Source organism: Trachypithecus francoisi, unplaced genomic scaffold, assembly GCF_009764315.1.
Source record: "Trachypithecus francoisi isolate TF-2019V2 unplaced genomic scaffold, Tfra_2.0 Lachesis_group18, whole genome shotgun sequence".
In the NCBI taxonomy this organism is placed as follows: Eukaryota; Metazoa; Chordata; class Mammalia; order Primates; family Cercopithecidae; genus Trachypithecus; species Trachypithecus francoisi.
In genome coordinates, this window is record NW_022681463.1 from 69,205,280 (window position 1) to 69,226,258 (window position 20,979).

Consider the following 20,979-nt stretch of genomic DNA (forward strand, 5'->3'; position numbering starts at 1 on the left):
AACAAGCAGCTTCTAAGGCCTAATAAACAGTCATAGGTGGGGCAAAAACAGATTTTGAGAGGGATCTATCCACTTTTAATTCCTGGTGTTCCATGAGGAGAACAGGTTTCTTCCCAAAACGGAGTCAGTGGTGCCTTCTCTGTTTTTCCCAAAGAGTCCCATGCCCCCAGGAGTTATCTTAGGGCTTCTCATGCATGCATTGAGAGTGACAAGGCAAAATGAAGAAAAATAATTCGGTCGATTGAGAAAAAACCCTTTTTCCAGCAAAACAAGATCCAAGAAAAGAAAAACATAAAGACCCTTTAAATACACATACCTTAGATATCCACATTTAATTAAGCTGACTGCTCTTAACTAAAATCCTTATCCCTTGTTATCTGAATTTAGCCACACCAAGCGGCCATATTATTTGCTTTCAAACTTTACTAGAGGCTCAGAGAAAGGAAAATCCAAGGTAGTTCATGAGAGGAAGCGAATCAACAAATAGCAAAGGTTGCAGATATCAAACCAGAAAAGATTCCCTAAGCCAGGATTGAACCCAGCTGCCATTGTAAAATGGTGAGGCTAAACAAAACGTTGCCACGTGGTTACAGGTCATGCTCCCAAGGATGTAAAAGCAAGATGGAGGCCTGCAGCAAAGATAGTTACTGACTCTACAGAAAGGCATGCAAAGCACACCAGATTGGCTACAGCTTAAGACCAACTTCACAAATCCTTTTTCATAATGAAAACTTTACAGGGAATATAAACAGTGATCCTTATCATTTCTGGCCTAGTAAAATGTCTTCTAAAAAGAAAAAAAAAAAACAAACTCTTACTTAAAAGTTAAAGTTAACTGCTAACAGGGTAGAGAAAAGGAAAAAAAGTTTGAAGTGCAGGGTTAGAAAGACACCTGGAGGAAGAACCTCTTATTATGCAAATAGATTCCTCCAACCAGGAGAGAAACTTAAGAGGGGAGCAGGGTAGCTGCCAGTTTGCCCATCCATCTGGAAAAAGAAAGAAAAAGCTGACATTCCCAACCCCTGGGAGCAACAGCGGTTGGGAGGAGAGGGAGGCATAATTTCCTCTACCTTCAGAAGTTCGAGAACAAAAAGGCTTAGAAGCAAAAGGAAAAATATTTTTTGGTATGCATCTTACCCTTCCTCAAGTCCTACATCTACATCTGGGTGCCAAAATGTTGCAGAATTTTGCTCCTTAGTTCAGATAAAGCCAGAATCTTATCACACGACCAGGAAAATTTAGGCATGTGGACACATTGAAGGGTGAGTAGAGCAGGATTTTATTGGGTGAAAGGGAAAAAAGGAATACAATTCAGCAAAACAAAATGTAGTCCTGGTTAACAGGCCCCCCACCTCACAGATTGATTCCCAGGTCCCCACACAAGCTGAAGAGAGGCGGCTCCTCCCTTGCGTAAGGGGCGAATTCCCTATGGCTCCACCCACTTCCCCCTCATATGCACATCAGGCTCCAGTCAGCTATGGGCATGCCCAGACAAGCCCTGGGCAGGTCCCCACCTCTGCACAAAAGCATCTGATGTAAACACTTGTGGGGCAGGTTGAAGATTCTCTGGGGACCCTTAACTTATCTGCCTAGGCATTTGACTGTCTCAGTAAGGTTTGTCTTTATTTGACCTGACTGAGTGCTCTCTCACTGTGAACAGTGTTTTCTCTGGGTGCATTTGTCAAAAACAGTCAGTGACAAGAGTTTAATATCACAGCTGCCTGAGGCTGCAATAACAACTGAAGCAAACAAAGAGCTGACTAAAAACTTAAAAAGGAAAATTTGGGAAAGAAGATCTCCATATTGGGCTTTGAAAAGCTCTTGACATATTCCTGGAAATCTAGAAGGTGACACGCATGCTCAGTGTTGTATGTATGCCCAGGCAATACCTAAGATGGCCCTAATCTGTCACCTCTGACCTTGAGGCTTCGTGATAGCAGGGAGTGAAGGCGCGGTATAGTTGTAAACTGCCTGCAAAAGCATTGGAAGTGTGCTTCAACATGCACATAAAGCTCACTTGGCAAAGGCAAGGAGACTTACTTGTTAGAGGCATTTATGGAAACCTCTGTCTAATCATAAGCTAATCACTAAACTAACAGTAAAACTTCAAGGATCATACACGATATATTGCAGATGACATGATTTTGCATGTAGAAAGCCATAAGAAATCCACTAAAAAAGTATCAGGATCAATAAGTAAAATCAGTGAGATTGCAGAATACAAGATCAACATACAATGCTGCATTTCTATACAATAGCAATGAATAATCTGAAAAAAAAAAATAATTCAATTTGCCATAGCATAAAAAAGAGCAACACATTAAAGAATACATTGAACAAAAGGAGTGTAAGACTTACATTATAAACTATAAAACATCACTGATATACTCAAAAGAATTGAAGGCAAGGACTTGAACAGATATTTGTACACTCATGCTTCTACCAGTATCATTTATAATAGCCAAAAGGTAGAAGCAACCCATGTCCATTGACAGATGAATCAATTTTAAAAATGTGGTATGTCCACACAATGGAATATCATTCAGCCTTAAAATGGTAGGAAATTCTGACACTTGTTACGATATAGATGCACCTTGAGGGCATGGTGCTAAGTGAAATAAGCCAGTCACAAACGGACAAATACTGTATGATTTCACTTATATGAGGTACCTAGAGTAGCCAGTCTCACTTATAGTGACAGAGAGTAGAAAGGTGTTTGCCAGCGGAAGTGGGGAAGGGAGATGGAGAAAAATGTAACTCTCATATATTGCTGGTATAAAATATGACAACCATTTTGATAATCCCTCAAATTTGTTGACAATCCCTCAAAAGCTAAACACAAGGGCAGGTGTGGTGGCTCATACCTGTAATCCCAGCACTTTAAGAAGCCAAGTGAACCGCTTGAGGCCAGGAGTTCGAGACCAGCCTGGCCAACATGGCAAAACCTTGTCTCTAATAAAAATACAGAAATAAAATTAGCCAGATGTGGTGATGCACGTCTGTAATCCCAGCTACTCAGGTGGCTAAGGCACGAGAATTGCTTGAACCCAGGAGGTGGAGGTTACTTACTGCGAGCCAAGATCATGCCACTGCACTCCAGCCTGGGTAACAGAGCAAGACTGTGTCTCAAAAAAATATATAAAAAAGCTAAAGACAGTTAAACTCTATGACCCAGCAATTCCACTTCTTAGTTTATATACCCAAGAGAATTGAAAACACATCTGTGCAAAAACTTGTACACAAGTATTTTTAGAAGCATTATTCATAATAGTCAATAGCAGAAACAACCAAAGTGTTCAACTGAGTGGGTTAATAAATGTCATATGTCCATGTAATGGAATATGCTTCAGCTATAAAAAGGAAAAAAGTACTGATATATGCTACAACATGAATGAACCTTGAAGAAAATAGATACTAAGTGAAAGAAGCCAGACACAAAGCCACATATGGTGTGATTCCACCTATATGAAATGTCCAGAATAGACAAATCTTCAGAGACAGAAAGTAGACGAGTGGTTTCCAAAGGGATGGGGGAGGGAGCAATGGGGAGCAACTAGTAGGTGCTGGGTTTCTTTTCAGTGCAATGAAAATGTTCTGAAATTAGATGGTGGTTATTGAATAACTCTAAATGTACTAAAAACTACTGAATTGTACACTTTAAAGGGTAAATTTTATGGTGTGTGAATTATATCTCAATGAAAAAGTATAATATGAATTTGAAATACGTCAATGTAGGGAAACAACTTTAAAAATTTGTCTTTCAACTTCTGCAATTTCCCAGGAACAAAATTGTTTTTTAGATTGGTAACTTGAAATAATATAGGGCATAGAGTCAGTATTATAGTTTGGAATTCTGACAGTGTAAATATTTTATCTCAGTTTAGTTCAGTTTCTTTACCTATGTATGTATACCAATATACATAAATTGAGTCATCCCATAGTGTCTATTATGCAGTGAATAAAATAAAATGTTGATGGGCCGGGCATGGTGGCTCATTCTTGTATTCCCAGCACTTTGGGTGGCTGAAGCGGGCGGATCACCTGAGGTCAGGAGTTCGAGACCAGGCTGGCTAACATGGTGAAACCCTGTCTCTACTAAAAATACAAAAATTAGCTGGGTGTGGTGGTGTGTGCCTGTAGTCCCAGCTACTTGGGAGACTGAGGCAGGAGAATTGCTTGAACCCGGGAGGCACAGGTTTCAGTGAGCTGAGATCGCTCCACTGCACTCCAGCCTGGCAACAGAGTGAGATTCCATCTAAAAATAAATAAGTAAAATGTTGATGAATAAAAAAACAGATACTACAGCTAAGGAAAAAAGGGGGCATGGAGACAAGGAAGCAAATAAGGTGAAATCATGGTACTTGTTGAATGGTGATAGGTGTGTGGGAGTTCATTGTCCTATTTTCTATTTTCTCTGGTATGTTTTAAATTTTTCATGTAAAAAAAAAAAATTCCTTTGTTCTCCACATCAAAAGTATTCCCCCAATACCCTGTTTTAAAATGCCAGGGAATGGAAAAGTTTGGGTACTCTCTAAAGATGTCCTTGATGCTGCCAGAATTCCAATTCCAGGATGATAGATATGGAAGGAGTGTGTGGGACCTCACTGTAGTGAATATTTATTGACTCTATCACAGTACTTTGAACACAGCTGTGAGATTTAGGCCATCTGGATTAGTTTGCTAGGGCTGCCATAACAAGATACAGTGATTTTGGCTTGCCTATGGCCACCTGCTTGCTGAATCTTCCTGTGGCCTTTTCTCTGCTCATGCATCCCTGGTGTCACATGTGTGTCCAGATTTTCTCTTCTTATAAGGACACCAGTCAGAATGGATGAAGGCCCACCCTAATTACCTAATTTTAACTTAAACTGCCTCTTTAAAGGCCCTATCTCCAAGTACACATTCTGAAGTACTGGGGGTTAAGGCTTCAGCACATGAATTTTGGTGGGACACCAGAGTGATTCAAGAACCTGTTCCTTACCATCTGAATGGGAAGCTTTGTGTGAGACCCTATGCACATTTGAGCACTGGAGCCCTGAAGCCTTTAAGGACCTTTCTTAGTCATTGCCATTCACTATCCCAGAATCTTAGCATGTCTTTCCCCTAGGCTTTTTATTTATAAGCCAACATAGACAAAGAGAACAACAAAGAAACCCAAACCGAAAAAACAGGTAGAACTAAGTGACTTGTTTTTTCTAAGACCACCAGAGCGGGCGCAAAGGAACCAGCGACTAGGCAAGGGTAGGAGCAAAACTGCAAGTTTATTTTGGTCACCTAGCTTCAGGGGAAGAAGGTGGTAAGGAGAGGTCTGTTGGCCTCCGGCAAATGAGGCCCCAGAGTTCTCCGTGCTGCTCTCGGACGGAGTTCCGGCAGTCCCGACCGCACCGCAGTGGGGAAGCTGGGAAGTCCGCGCGTGGCACTGGTCCGCAGCGGCTTTTCTGGGAGTGGAGGGCGATAGGCGGGGCACGGGCGTGTCCGGGGGCGTTCCGCAGGTGCGACCAGGTAAATCTTGGTCTCTTCAGATTGACGTCACCTGGCGCATGCCCAGTTGGTCTGCACCTTCCGGGCGTCGGCTGCATTTTCGCGCGCGCGGGAAAAGTTGGAGGGGGGGGATGAAGAACCCGGAAGTGCACCATCTTGCCTCCGCTCATCCAAACACTAAGAATACATAGATTACTTCTAAGAAGCATTAATGGGGAGTGAATTTAAAAAAAGAAATGGGAATTTCACATGTGCCTCTAAGAAGTCGAATTGCTATGTACATTTCATGTGCATTTATATATATAGCTCCATAACCCCTCATCCAAAACCTTTGAGTCTAAATGTATTTCAGAATTTGAAATTCTTTTTTTGCATTTTGGAAGGTTAATAGGATTTATATACCATGTGTTATATGTCCCCATTAAAGCCAGAAGCAGCACCTTATAAGTCAAACAAGCATATGAAAATTTATTTGGCAAAAACATATATACTCCATGACCCAGCCTTTTCACTCCTAGGTTTATATTTTTCCAACAGAAATAAGCACACACGCACATGTAAAACACATGTGCACATTATGGCAGCTTTATTTGTAATAGCCCTGAATTAGAAACAACGCAAGTGAACATCAACATTAGGTAAATTTTGGTATAAACAATGGAATACTGTGAATTACAGCCATACACAGATAAATATCTCAGAAACAATGTTGACTGAAAGATACCAGACACAAAAATACATAATGTATGATTCCACTTAGACCAAATTAAAAACAAACTATGAGATGGTGGTAATAGTGGTTATCTTCGTGAGGGGACACTTTTGGGGTGATGGTAAAACAGTTCTTGATCTACGTGGTGGTTATATAGGTGTGTTCATTTTGTAAAAAGTTCATGGAAAGCCTATGTGCATGCTATACCTGAATTTAAAAGTTAAAAAAAAAATGCTGCCACTTAATTTTCTATCATCTTGTTTCTATAATCCATTTGAATCTTTCAAATAGATTCAAATATTTATGGAGCCCTACTAATACGCCAGGGACTACACTAGGCATTAAGGATACCAAAAGAGCCTTACTGATTGATTGATGATTGAGATAGGGGCTGACTCTGTCACCCAGGCTAGAGTGCAGTGGTGTGATGTTGGCTCACTGCAGCCTCGACCTCCTGGGCTCAAGTGATCCTCCCACCTCAGCCTCTTGAATAACTACCACTACAGATGTGTGCCACCATGCCCAACTAATTTTTATATTTTTTTGGTAGAGATGGAGTTTCACCATGTTGGCCAGACTGGTTCCGAACTCCTGACCTCAAGTGATCAACCCACCTTGGCCTCCCAAAGTGCTGGGATTACAGGTGTGAGCTACCGTGCCTGGCAAGAACCTTCTTTCTTTAGCACAGAAGATTGTTTAATAAATACTTCTTAGTTATATTGCTTGCCTGTTTTGTTAGATCCTACATAAAACAAACTCTTAGGGGATAGAACTAGCTACTGAGCTGGTGTTTCTACCGCAGTTCTAACCGTTGGTTCTTGCAACTATTGTTTCTGGCCACTTCTAGCCCTTTGGGTCAGTCAGCTAGACCCCCAAACAGTTCACCTGGGATGGCTCATGGAGAAAAATCCATGCATGGTAGCTGGGGTGGGATGGTGGCATCTCGGGACGTCACAGACTCCCCTGTTCTGACCTGCTGATCTATTTCCCTGATTCTAAACTCCTCACTCCAACCCCCAGCCCTTTAGTCCCTTACTATGGTCCTTGCCCAACATGGCATCTTGCATTACTGAACCTGTTGACCACCTATTCTTTCTCCTTCCATTTAAATTCAACTGTTTGATGGTGGCATGAGCAGGGACATTGATTAAGTTAGTGAACTGCCATAAGTATTTGTAAACCCAGTGTATGCAAAAGCCATTAAGAAAATGAAAATTCTCCTGGCCCTGGATTCCTTCTATGTAGCACTGCTGATAAGAAAGATGGGTGAAGCAATGTGTGGTCGAGAGCACTGGGTTTATTTTCACCAGTGGTAACAACAGAGGGAGGAACAAAATGCAGGTGTGTGTCTTGCAGTTCTCAAACTGGTAGACCTAAAACATTTTGTGGACAAGTTGAGCCCTTCCTCATACTGTCTTAAAGCTGCTCCCTACTCCCTTAAGGCAATTCATGGCTCCTACTTGCTGGACTTCCACCTGTGGTCTGGTTTACCTCTCTTGGGGCTGCAAGAATATCTTACCTAAATAGTCACTTTCTCTGCATCCCAAGGATCTTGTTGATTGAAACACCTTATTGTATGAGTCAGGTTTATCTAATTCCACTGATTTATTTCCACTAATAAAACACAGCCTAATAAAATTCTCAAATATGCATAAACACATAATTATATCCCTTGAAAAACACAAAACCTGTTATAAGGTATATTTCACATGCATGTTACTTAATATTTTCCCCTACAACATAGTAAGTTGCCCTCATTTTTCCTCACGTTAGTAAATTGGCATTTGGATTTCAACTTACCCAGTTGTGGACTTTGTGTATATCTTTAGCCAGAGTGTCACTTCTGTTTGTACTTTGGACCCTAACTTCTCCTTACACCTATAGAAACAGATATTCTTCATGTCCCTGCCAATAATTGGAATGCAGTATTTGCATTTCCTATCCTGAGGATCCTCAGTACTACTTGTTTTCATTCTGACCCAGAAAAAGAAAAAGTTAAGAAAAAGAATACTGAAAGGTATTTTTTTCTTTTTTTTTTTTTTTTTTTTTGAGGCGGAGTCTCGCTCTGTCGCCCGGACTGGAGTGCAGTGGCCAGATCTCAGCTCACTGCAAGCTCCGCCTCCTGGGTTTCCGCCATCGCCATTCTCCTGCCTCAGCCTCCCAAGTAGCTGGGACTACAGGCGCCCGCCACCTCGCCCGGCTAGTTTTTGTATTTTTAGTAGAGACGGGGTTTCACCGTATTAGCCAGGATGGTCTCGATCTCCTGACCTCGTGATCCGCCCGTCTCGGCCTCCCAAAGTGCTGGGATTACAGGCTTGAGCCACCGCGCCCGGCCTGAAAGGTATTTTTTTCATTCAACTAGTTATATATTAGGCATTTAGCATTAGGAGTTACCACTGTGGCTGCTTAGGTATATAATAGAAAGACATGCCTTTAAGCGATTTTCCACCCTGGGTGGACCAGGTGTTCCTTGCCCTCATTCCCATAAACCCACAATTTTCCAGCTTGGGTGTTAGGCCCATTATGAACATGTTATAGTGCTGCAAAGATTTGGTTTATGGCCAGTATTGGGGCCACTTTATGGCCAGATTTTGGGGGGCTTGCTCCCAACACCTTTTTACCTTTTCCTATGAATAAAACTCCTGGTTAGTTTTTTCTTTCCATTGAAATACATTTCATGTCAAGTTGGGTGAGTTAAAAAACAAAAAACTTCACAAGCTTTCAATGAGTTTGTCATTGCCTCCCAAGTAGCGGGGACCACAGGTACACGCCACCATGCCTGGCTAATTTTTAAATTATTCGTAAAGACGGGGTATCCCTGTTGCCCAGGCTGATCTTGAGCTCTTGAACTCAAGCAATCCTCTCACCTCAGCCTCACAAAGTGCTGGGTTTACAGGTGTGAGCCACTGTGCCAGACCTTGTGATGAGTGTTTGAAGCTATAAAACATCTGCATGGATAAGTACTAACATAAAGAGATATCTTAATGAATTACCAATGAACTGTAGTAGAGATAAACCTATGAATGGGCTTAATCCATAAGCTTGCCTGCTTTCTTATCAAGCCTTACATGTCTATCACTTAGGAGAAGCCAGGGACAGGGATTCAGTCAACTGAAGGAGTGAAATTAAGTAAAATGAAGAAGCAAGCAACAGAAGGACATGGAATAATCAAATAGGAGCTGAAAAATTAGTGTGAAATTAATTCATATATCCAAAGAACAAGGCATACACACACACTTACTATATTTGAGCTCTTCAAACATTCCAACATCAGGGCATCTAACATCAAAAATATGGACAGGGAGCGGTGGTTCATGCCTGTAATCCCAGCACTTTGGGAGGCCAAGGTGGGTGGATCACTTGAGGTCAGGAGTTCGAGACCAATCTGGGCAACACGGTGAAACCGTCTCTACTAAAAATACAAAAATTAGCCAGGCGTGGTGGTGCATACCTGTAATCCCAAGTACTCAGGAGGCTGAGGCAAGAGGATCCCTTGAGGCTGGGAGCTGGAGGTTGCAGTGAGCCGAGATTGCACCACCGCACTCCAGCCTGGCTGACAGTTGGAAAAAAACAAAAACAAAAATAGGTAAAGATACAATTAATAGAAAATGAGATTTATACATGACAAATTATACAATGTACATATGTAATTTTGAAAAAGTAAACAATTGGCCAGGCGTGGTGGCTCACGCCTGTAATCCCAGCACTTTGGGAGGCCAAGGTGGGCGGATCACAAGGTCAGGAGATCGAGATCATCCTGGCTCATACAGTGAAACTCCATCTCTACTAAAAATAGAAAACTTAGCCAGGCGTGGTGGTGGGCGCCTGTCCCAGCTACTCAGGAGGCTGAGGCAGGAGAATGGTGTGAACCCGGGAGGCAGAACTTGCTGTGAGCCGAGATCGCGCCACTGCACTCCAGCCTGGGTGACAGAGCCAGACTCCGTCTCAAAAAAAAACAATTACCAAAGACCACAAAGTGATTTTGTTTTTGTATGGTTTTATCTAGAAATATTTATCATGTAGAAATGAAAACTGAGAAATTTCTTAAAATTTTTATTAACCATTTACAAGTAGCAAATATGTATAAACACATAAATAACGTTTTTAAGTTATTTTTTTTTTTCACATATTAAAACCCACTAAAAAAACCATTTTTCTAACCAAGAACAAAAATCATTAGCAAGAAGAGTACTGCTGCTTTACATTTCTCCAAATCTCTTCAATGTCTGATGACAGACGAAAGCTGGATTCTCATATCTGCTTTTGCATTCAGCCTATTATAATATCACACCAGATAGCCTCTCAAAAACTCCTCTGCACACATGAAAAAATGAGTGAAAAAGATAAATGATGGCCGGGCGTGGTGGCTCACACCTGTAAGCATTTTAGGAGGCTGAGGTGGGCAGATCACTTGAGCTCCAGAGTTCCAGATCAGCCTGGCCAACATGGTGAAACATCGTCTCCACTAAAAATACAAAAATTAGCCAGGTGTGGTAGTGGGTGCCTGTAATCCCAGCTACTCAGGAAGCTGAGGTAGGAGAATTGCTTGAACCCAGGAGGCGGAGGCTGCAATGAGCTGAGATCGTGCCACTGCAACAGACCAAGACTCCTTCTCAAATAAAAAAAAAGGAAAAACTATAAATAACGAAATGGTAAGTGTTACAAAAACAGCTTTGACCGAGAATACCCTTGAAAGGCTCTTGAGGCCTCCCCAATCACACTTTTAAGAACCACTGCTCTAGACGAATCTCTTCATTTTACATATAAGGACCTTGGACCTCAACTCAACATCACACAACCTGTTAATAGGAGGATACAGACATTAGATGGTTTGTCTCACTTCTCTTGGTTTAGGTTCTCAATTGGAAACCTGGGAAATACACCCTAATGACCTGTCCTATTCCCTGTAAGTTGCAAAGATTGTCACAATATATTTATTACCCTCTCCCCAACATGCCTTTAATAAAAGAAGTAATCAACAAATTTGGTAAATTTTGCAACAGGCATACTGTGTTTGAACCTAAACTACAATATTTGAATTCAGGTCTCTATTTGAACAGAAACACTAAGGCAAATTCAACTGCATCCTACTCCATGCAAGCTAGTAATGACAAACTGTATGGTAAATATCATAGGTAACTATGGAAAGCAGATTACCCATAATATCAGTATTTATCATATATTCTGTGTCTGGAATACAATTCAATGACATATTTCAGAAAAATTTTCTCAAGTACTGGCTGAAAGGGTGGTGGATACATTAAGAGATTGCAAATAAATTGGCGATCATAAGATCTTTTTTCGATAAAATGGAGTTGTTTCTGCAATGTAGACATTTTTCATTCCCTAACCAGACCTTATTCCTGTGTTTTTAAAGAAAATTGAGAAATCTTCTCGGCCACCTAGAGATGATTTCCTTTGTATCCCACCAGATGGTTCAGATCTTCTTTAAATGGATCATAGCCTTGTTCTTTTAAACAACGCAGTCCCCAGAAAAGCTGGTCCAGAGGAGGAAATTCTTCCCAAGGAACCCACTCCCAACCTAGAAAAGAAAAATGCTAAATCAATTTATTTAGCTAACAGAAAACAAAGGGTATTTATTTGGGTAAGCTAACCTATATTTAGAAAAAATTAACTGAATTTAAAAATAACTTGCTACTAATAAACTCTAATAGTAATGCTTTGCATTTGCTTGGCTATACAAATATAATTTGCATGTAGAATGAAGATCTTATGAAGAGAATGGTGGTCATTTAAAACATTTTGTTATTTGAATGTGAAGCCCAGTTTACAAAGGCTATCCCAGGGTAAACCCAGATTTAGTATTAGTCAGTGTTTATTTAAATATTTTTGTAAAAAATGCAAATAACTTTATATACTATAGGTTATACTACATTAAAAAAAACCATTTCCTTCACCTATAAAATAAAGTAGATTATAAAGTTTCTAAGATATCCTCCATCTCTTAAAAAAGTATGAAAGCTGTGCAGAGGAAAATAAAATACTGTATTTCTCTGATGGCGAGTGAGGATGAGCATTTTTTCATGTGTCTGTTGGCTGCATAAATGTCTTCTTTTGAGAAATGTCTGTTTGTATCCTTTGCCCACTTTTTGATGGGTTTTTTTTTAGATAAACAAATACAGAAGATAATTTTTTAAAATCCAAACAAGAAAGATTTTAGATAAACAAATACATAAGATAATTTTTTAAAATACATTCAAACAAGAAAGATTTAACAGTGTCTATCAGTTATAAAGTACATGAAATTCTAGAAAAAGATTCTAGAGAATGGTGTTTTCTTTCATGATTTAAATGTAAATAACATAGAAGCACAGATGCTTATGATAGGCAAATACCTACATATTATATTAAGATATACACTCCATGTTCTGTTTCTTTATGATCACCTGTTTTTACTACACGTAAACACTAAGTATCTCTCTGCCCATAAAATACAGGTAGACAGGTAATGTATTTTCACTTTGGGAATGCAGGGGCCCAAAATCCATGAAACTGGAACAAGTACAGGAAGAGATGATCAGTATCTGTAACCATACACTAAAGAGGTGGCGGGGTGGGGAGAGGGAGGGGGAGAGAAAGAGAGAGAGAAAGAAAGAGAGAGAGAGAGAGAGACAGACAGAGACAGATTGAGTACCCAACAATGCGGTGCAAGATGCTCAATTAACCGGGTCTCCAAAAAGCTGTCCATGAAGAGATTACCTCATCCCCTAGAAAATGAAGTGTCTGGATGAGCCTCCAAACTATAATTAGATGGTTAGAGGAAGGATGCACTAAATAGTAAACTGAAGCAGGCTACCCAGATCCAAGGCCTGAGTAGCACGGGACAGAGAGAGTGTGTCTTTCTACTAGAAAGAAAGTAAAGACCCACCAAGCCCTTGCACCTTGGCTAGGCTGCAACTGGTTATCAGTATAGCTGGTTATCAGGCTGCAAATGGGAATAAAATGAACATAATTTCTGCTGTATTTTTACTAACAGATATAGAGGAATAAATGTTTTTGATCAAATCTGATTTGATGCTAGTAATCTTGGACCTTCTAAATCGTACTGCTTTATTTGAGATTACTAGCAAGGTTCATGTCAGGGAGTTAACAAAATGAAAGTGGACAAATAAAAAAGTTATATAAATGAATTTTAAAAATCACAATGCATTTAAATTACTCCTAGCTACTATATCCTAAGAGGAATAGGCTGGGCGCAGTGGCTCAAGCCTGTAATCCCAGCACTTTGGGAGGCCGAGACGGGCGGATCACGAGGTCAGGAGATCGAGACCATCCTGGCTAACACTGTGAAACCCCGTCTCTACTAAAAAATACAAAAAACTAGCCGGGCGAGGTGGTGGGCACCTGTAGTCCCAGCTACTTGGGAGGCTGAGGCAGGAGAATGGCGTGAACCCGGGAGGCGGAGCTTGCAGTGAGCTGAGATCCGGCCACTGCACTCCAGCCCCAGCGACAGAGCGAGACTCTGTCTCAAAAAAAAAAAAAAAAAAAAAAAAGAGGAATAAAACAATACATATAGTTACATGGTTATAAAAACTCATGATTTAGTACTTAAAGAATAATAGTAATCTTATAGAAATTATTCAAAAGTAGGACAGTCTAGTACTAAATGAAAGCTTCACAGAAAGAGGTTGGCTTGTATATTCATTCACTGGGTCCTTCCTTCCTTCCTTCAACATATTTTGAATACTGATTATGAGCCAGACACTGTGTGTGGCAGGGAAGAGTCCAAAATGTATAAGCCAAAAGAACTGTTCTTTATAGATTCAAAGTTCAGTTAAAAAAAAAAAAAAGAGCATAATTTGAAGTTGAGTTGAATTTGAGATGCCTTCTGAACATTAAGGGAAGATATTCAGAAAGCAACTGGAAACACAGGCCCACAGCTCAGAGAAGCGAGATTCAAAATTATAACTGGCATCAGGATTCCCCAACTCAAATCCCTACAGAGGCCAGACAGGGCAAAAAGAGACCTGAAGAATGAGGAAGCACCCAGAGGTGGCTTGGTGAGTAAGAATGGTCAAATAAAGCTGGTGGGACAGTCAGTGACCTTGGTGTTTTCTCTATAGCACCTTCTCTAAAAATGAAGGTTTTCTATATCTGCTTCCTGTGAAGGATACCGAATATAAAAAAAAAAAAATTAACTATTTTATCATATGTGTCTCTTCTAGTCTGAGCTTTATTTGCCCGTAGAAAAAAGAAAAATAAGAAAATGTTTAGTCCATTTCTTCTTTTCTTCTTTTTGAGACAGGGTCTCACTCTGTTGCTGCTCAGGCTGGAGAGCAGTGGTGATATCAGAGCTCACTGCAGCCTTGATCGCCCAGGCTCACATGATCCTTCCATCTCAGCCTCCCGAGTAGCTGCGATTACAGGCGTGTGCCACCACTCTGGCTAACATTTTTAGTTTTGTAGAGACAGGGTCTCACTATGTTGCCCAGTATATGTATATACGTCCCTTTGTCAGAGACCCTTCCCGACCACCCTGATACAGCACTCATATATCCCTTTCTTACACAGCTTTATTGCTCTTTTTAGTCCTTATTGGTACTATCATAAAGTATCTGTAATCTGTCCTTTTCCCCGCTCACTAAAATGTAAAGTACCAAGAGGGCAGGGACTTTGTTCTACGCAACATTGTTTCTTCAGTGCCTAGAACAGTGTCTGGCACACTGTACTCAATAAGTACTGTTGAATGAAAAGATTCTTCCCTATTAGAGAAGAAATCAAATGTTTAGAGGGGAGCTTCAATACATGAGACCACTTGGATAAAGTTTCATATGGCAAGGAATATATTGAAAAAGTTTGATATTTTTCTCTTTAGTTCCTTTTCTCACTGTTTTATGAGAATTTGAGGAGAGACAGTAGACAGAAAATCCTTAGAACAATGCTTAGCACATAGTAAATAAAGAAACTTTCGGGCCGGGCGCGGTGGCTCAAGCCTGTAATCCCAGCACTTTGGGAGGCCGAGATGGGCGGATCACGAGGTCAGGAGATAGAGACCATCCTGGCTAACACGGTGAAACCCCGTCTCTACTAAAAATACAAAAAAACATTAGCCAGGCGAGGTGGCGGGCGCCTGTGGTCCCAGCTACTGGGGAGGCTGAGGCAGGAGAATGGCGTGAACCCGGGAGGCGGAGGTTGCAGTGAGCTGAGATCCGGCCACTGCACTCCAGCCTGGGCGACAGAGCAAGACTCCGTCTCAAAAAAAAAAAAAGAAATTTTAAGTGCACTCAATTCAACATAGAGGGTAACAGATAATGAAACCACCTTTGCAAAATTATAACAGTGACAGAAATCTAACAAAGCTGACTCCAAGTTGCTTCTAACCTCACAAATTGTCTGCTCATTTCTACACACAGGCCAACCTAACTATGGGAGGAATTTAGTTTACAGTTTAAAGCAAGGATGATAATAGTCCCTTCCCAAAACTAACCCCCTCCTTGTTGAGGGACCAAAGCTGCTTTTGTAAAACTAATAAAAGGTCACAAGGTTAGAATTATGGTAAGGGCCAGAACTCTATTAAGATGTTGGCATAGTTAGGCCGGGCGCTGTGGCTCAAGCCTGTAATCCCAGCACTTTGGGAGGCCGAGACGGGCAGATCATGAGGTCAGGAGATCGAGACCATCCTGGCTAACATGGTGAAACCCTGTCTCTACTAAAAATACAAAAAGCTAGCCAGGCGAGGTGGCGGCCGCCTGTCGTCCCAGCTACTGGGGAGGCTGAGGCAGGAGAATGGCGTAAACCCGGGAGGCGGAGCTTGCAGTGAGCTGTGATCCAGCCACTGCACTCCAGCCTGGGCGACAGAGCAAGACTCGGTCTCAAAAAAAAAAAAAAAAAAAAAAAGATGTAGGCACAGTTAAAGTCTAACCAGGCATCATTTTATAACTTGCCTTACTGCTCAGGAAGCATGTAGCCAGTGGTCAAAAGATTTATAACTCCCAATTACCCCTACAGATGGCATTGCTATTGTAAAACCTAAGACTAGTGTTTGAGATCTTTTTCAGGCTTTGCATTCTAATGGACCAACTGGTACCATCCAAATCGGTAAGCCACACAAAGAAACTGACTCAAGTGGTCCTGTGAGGCCCCCATTGAGGAACTGACTTAGCACAAGACGACAGCTGACATCCCTATGGTTTTATCCCCAACCCAACAAATCAGCATTTCTCATTCCCTAGCCCCTTGCTTGCCAAACCATCCTTGAAAAACCCTAGCCTCTTAATTCTCTGTGGGTAGGATTTAAGAATTATCTCCTGTCCTCCTCAGGCAGCTGCCCTGTGATTATTAAACTATTTCTCTGCTACAACTCCTACTGTCTCAGGGTACTGGCTTTTTCTGGGCAGCAGGAAAGGAGAATCCAACTGCTCTGAAACAATAACTGTTTTATCAGTATAATTATTTACAGTAAATGCATGGTATTAACTCTCCTGCACAGGTGAGAAAACTGAGGAAAACAGATAAAATATTTTCCTTAAAATTACTCCCTGAAACAAAATTAAACACTAACAATAAAACTTACTGTGTTCACGAGGTTCTTCATATGTAAATCCTTACAAGAACCCATCCAAGGTACTTACTATTATCACAGATGAGAAAAGAGGCCCAGGCACGAAATAATTTGCCCAAGGTCACAAAGCTCTAAGAACCAGGACACAAACACAGGCAGTCTGGTTCTTCATGGTCCAAATATATTTACCTATCTGTATCTCTATATTACATCTCTACATTCACATATCTTAGGCTATTCAGACTGCTAAATCAGAATATTTTAGACTACATGGCTTATGAGCAACAGAAATTTATTTCTCAACAGTTCTAGAGACTGGGAAGTCCAAGATCAAGACACTGGCAGATTCCATGTCTGGGGAGAGCCCACTTCCAGGTTTCATAGACAACCATCTTCTCTCTGTATCTTTACATCATGGAAGGGGTCAGGGGTCTCTTTTACAAGGGCACGAATTCCATTCATTATCTTATGATCTAATCACCTCCCAAGGGCCCCACCTCCTAAAACCATCGTCATGGGAATTAGGATTTCTACACAGAATTCTGGGGGAACATAAGCATTCAGACAATAGCATTCTCTTCATATGGCAACACACTGTAATATTCCTCCAGACCACATGCTCTCCTCAAAGAAAAATGTAGGATTATATATAATTCTCTTACTTTCATTTTTTTCAGGTTCTGCATTCTTTGGTTCTGAATCATGAGTCACATCCACTTCTCCTTTCATTAATATAGTGACATAATGGTATTTCTCCTTCTCAATGAAAGAATTCACAACTGAGGCAAAGCGAACATTTTTCAGGTGAAGAGCTGCTTCTTCCCAGGTTTCCCTTTGAGCACATTCTTCCCAGGTCTCACTGGAAAACAGAAAAAAAAATTAATTATATCTTTTATATATACATATGTGTGTATATATGTATATACATATAAATGTATATACGTGTGTGTGTATATATATATTTTACCATGAAATTCTTGGCTAGAAATTTCTAGTGTAAAGCAAAAAGAACTGTAATTGGTTCCTGCTTTAAAACAACAAATCAGCCGGCATGTGGCTCATGTCTGTAATATTTTGGGAGGTCGAGGCAAGAGGATAGCTTGGGTTCAGGAGTTTGAGACCAGCCGAGGCCAACATAGTGCGACCTCATCTCTCAAAAAAAAAAAAAAAATAGCCGGGTGTGGTGGTGCGTGCCTACAGTCTGTGGTCCCAGCTACTCAAGAGGCTGAGGCAAGAGGATAGTTTGAGCCTGGGAAGTCAAGGCTGCAGTGAGCCATGATGGTGCCATTGCACTCCAGCTGTAAATTAGTGCTGAGATGGCTAAATGTTAATTGTGTGTGTGTGTGTGTGTGTGTGCGTGTGTTTTGGGGGTTTTTTAAAACTATTTTACAGGCAATCTCAGACATTATACCATCCCTAAATAGTTCAGTATGGACCTCGAATAGACTTTTTAAAAAAACATAACCACAAACATTTTCATACCTAACAAAATAATTCTTTAAGTATCATCTGATACCCAGTATGTGTAGCATTTTCCTCAGTGATCTTAAAAATGTCCAATTCAGGGGTGTGTGTGTGTGTTTTGGGTGGCGGAGGGAAGGGCAGTCAAGATGAAAAAAGAAAATGCTCTGTGATGGGTACAAAAGGATTCACTATTTTCTCCACTTTGATGTACATTTGAAAATTTATACTGAAGGAAAAACAAGTGCTGGGTCTGATGCTTTAGATGCTGTTTATCTGTTCTTGATTAGCATTATTCTCATTTCAGAATCCACTTTTTAGCACCATCCCAGGCTTTTTTTTTTTTTACTTGAAAAAGATTTTTTTTTTTACAGAAGTGTTTCGTATACCGGAATGCACATAAAAATGCACATAAAATGTGCACGTTAAATATGCACATAAAATAACATGTTAATAAAATGCACATGTTAAATATATATACAATTTGATGAGTCTGGACATATGCGCACACCCATGCTAGTATAGTCAAGGTGATAAACCATCCGGGCTGTCTTCACTCTTGTATAGAACTGAGTCTCCTTAGCTGTCCAACTCCTTTGATAGTTATAATCGAATCGCGGAAGTGCCAAGGCAGAAGGAAGCTTAAAGGCGATTTAGTCCAACGCTCCCATTTTAAAGATGAAGAAACTGAGGCTCAAAGCGTTTCATTAGCCCATTTGCTTGGGTAGAGTGCAACTAAAATTTTACATATAATCATCTCAACAGATGCAAGAAAAAAATGACAAAATCCAATACTCATTCATGATTATTTTTTGGATGCACTCTAGCCAAGCAAATGGGCTTGGTTATGCGGTCAGTAGGTATTAAATTGATCTGTGTTGGTCTAAATCACATGGAAACCGGCCGGACGCGGTGGCTCACGCCTGGAAGCACTTTGGAAGGCTGAGGCGGGTGGATCACCTGAGGTCGGGAGTTCGAGACCAGCCTGGCCAAAATGGCGAAACCCCGTCTCTATCAAAAATACAAAAATTAGTACGGCGTGGTAGCGGGCGCCTGTAATCCCAGCTACTCATGAGGCTGACACGAAATCGCTTGAACCTGGATAGCGGAGGTTGTAGTGACTCGAGATAACGCCGAGACAGTCTCTCCAATCAATCAGTCAGTCAATCAATCACATGGAAACGGTGCAATGTCTTAGCTGACAACATCGGGCTGCTGGAGGTTTACACACACCTGCTTTCCTCCTTTTGTGTATAAGCTGTGAGAAACACACCTCACAGACAAAATCCCAACCACCTCCTAGCCGGCGCGCAGCCGGAAGGACGCAGCCAGCCAAGCAATGACCTCGCCTGACCCGGCACAGCGTCCCATCCTGGGCGGGAGCCTACGCCGCCCAGAGGTCGAGGGGAGGAACCGAGAGAACGCAGGAGAAAGGACGCAGCGTCAGCGCGGACGTTCTCACGCACGGCGCACGAAGCAAGCACAGTGTGAGCTCGTCCCTCCGCACAGGCGCGCTTTCCTCTCTTCCGCGGCTGCTCACCCGAATTCCAGATGACCTCCAGGGAGTTGGAAACTGCCGGCTCCAACCGAGCCTTTCCTCTTCCCCAGGAGGACGCAACGCGGATGTTTGCAGCTGGTCACCACGACTCCGACTCCGACTCCGGGCCGCCGCCCCCGCGGCTCTGCACTGTCGGTCATAGCGCCCGGAAGGCGTACGCGCCTGGCAGCGGCAGGAAGTGACGCGCTCACCGCCCAGTCCCGCGGCCTCAGCCAATCTCTCCCCCGCGCGGGCGCAGGCGCCGAAATCAAAGCGAGCGCGCCTCGGCGTCTCCAGCTGTCCTTTGTGCGTAATGCGTCGCGGGGGGCTATCGGCTTGCGGAATGTCGTGTTTCCTGCCGAAGGGCAGCGTGCTTTAAGAGTTTCGCTCTAGGCCGGGCGCGGTGGCTCAAGCCTGTAGTCCCAGCACTTTAGGAGGCCGAGACGGGCGGATCACGAGGTCAGGAGATCAAGACCATCCTGGCTAACACGGTGAAACCCCGTCTTTACTAAAAAATACAAAAAACTAGCCGGGCGAGGTGGCGGGCGCCTGTAGTCCCAGCTACTCCGGAGACTGAGGCAGGAGAATGGGGCAGGAGAATGGCGTAAACCCGGGAGGCGGAGCTTGCAGTGAGCTGAGATCCGGCCACTGCACTCCAGCCCGGCAGACAGAGCGAGACTACGTCTCAAAAAGAAAAAAAAAAAAAAAAAAGTTTCGCTCTAACTAAAGTTGCTTACTGTTGTGCCTTGAGTATTCATCACCCATCAGCCTATCCACTCCCAGATTCATCCAAACCATGTATTTGCATGTACAAGCTGCCTGCTCTTACAAACCTCGGCACCACCGCACATTCTCTTTTCCTTTGAATGACCTCGTCCACTGTGGTGCACGGATTTGCCCTATAGCCCAAATCAGTGTGGTACCAGGACAAGGATAGGTCATTTAGAAACATCCCATTATAAACAACTATGCTTAAAGTATATTCATAAGTCATGGGAGGAAATAAAGGCTAATTGATAAATCATGGTAGGACGAGTTAGTTACAGTGGAAAACACATTTTCAGATGTCTGCACACCATGTACCTTGCAAAACACAAACCAGCTGAATCATAAAAACAAATGACTAGTCACTGGGAGGATTTTCTCTCTCTCTCTCTCTCATTATTTTTACTTCTACCAAAGTAATGTGCACATACTGGTAATTTTATTTATTTATTTTTTTTAATTTTCACCAAGCTAGCTAATTTTGTTTTTGTAGAGGTGGGC

At 41.9% G+C, this 20,979-nt stretch overlaps 1 protein-coding gene across 1 annotated transcript; it reads right to left on the reverse strand.

Moving 5' to 3' along the window:
- Positions 1-10,720: 10,720 nt before the first annotated feature.
- On the reverse strand, positions 10,721-20,173 carry NUDT15 (nudix hydrolase 15). Its single transcript, XM_033176915.1, has 3 exons — positions 19,717-20,173; positions 17,378-17,574; positions 10,721-11,735 (listed from the first exon to the last, which is right to left on the reverse strand). The coding sequence occupies exons 1-3, from the start codon at positions 19,872-19,874 to the stop codon at positions 11,596-11,598; spliced, it is 495 nt and encodes a 164-aa protein (XP_033032806.1). The 5' UTR covers positions 19,875-20,173; the 3' UTR covers positions 10,721-11,595.
- Positions 20,174-20,979: the final 806 nt, after the last annotated feature.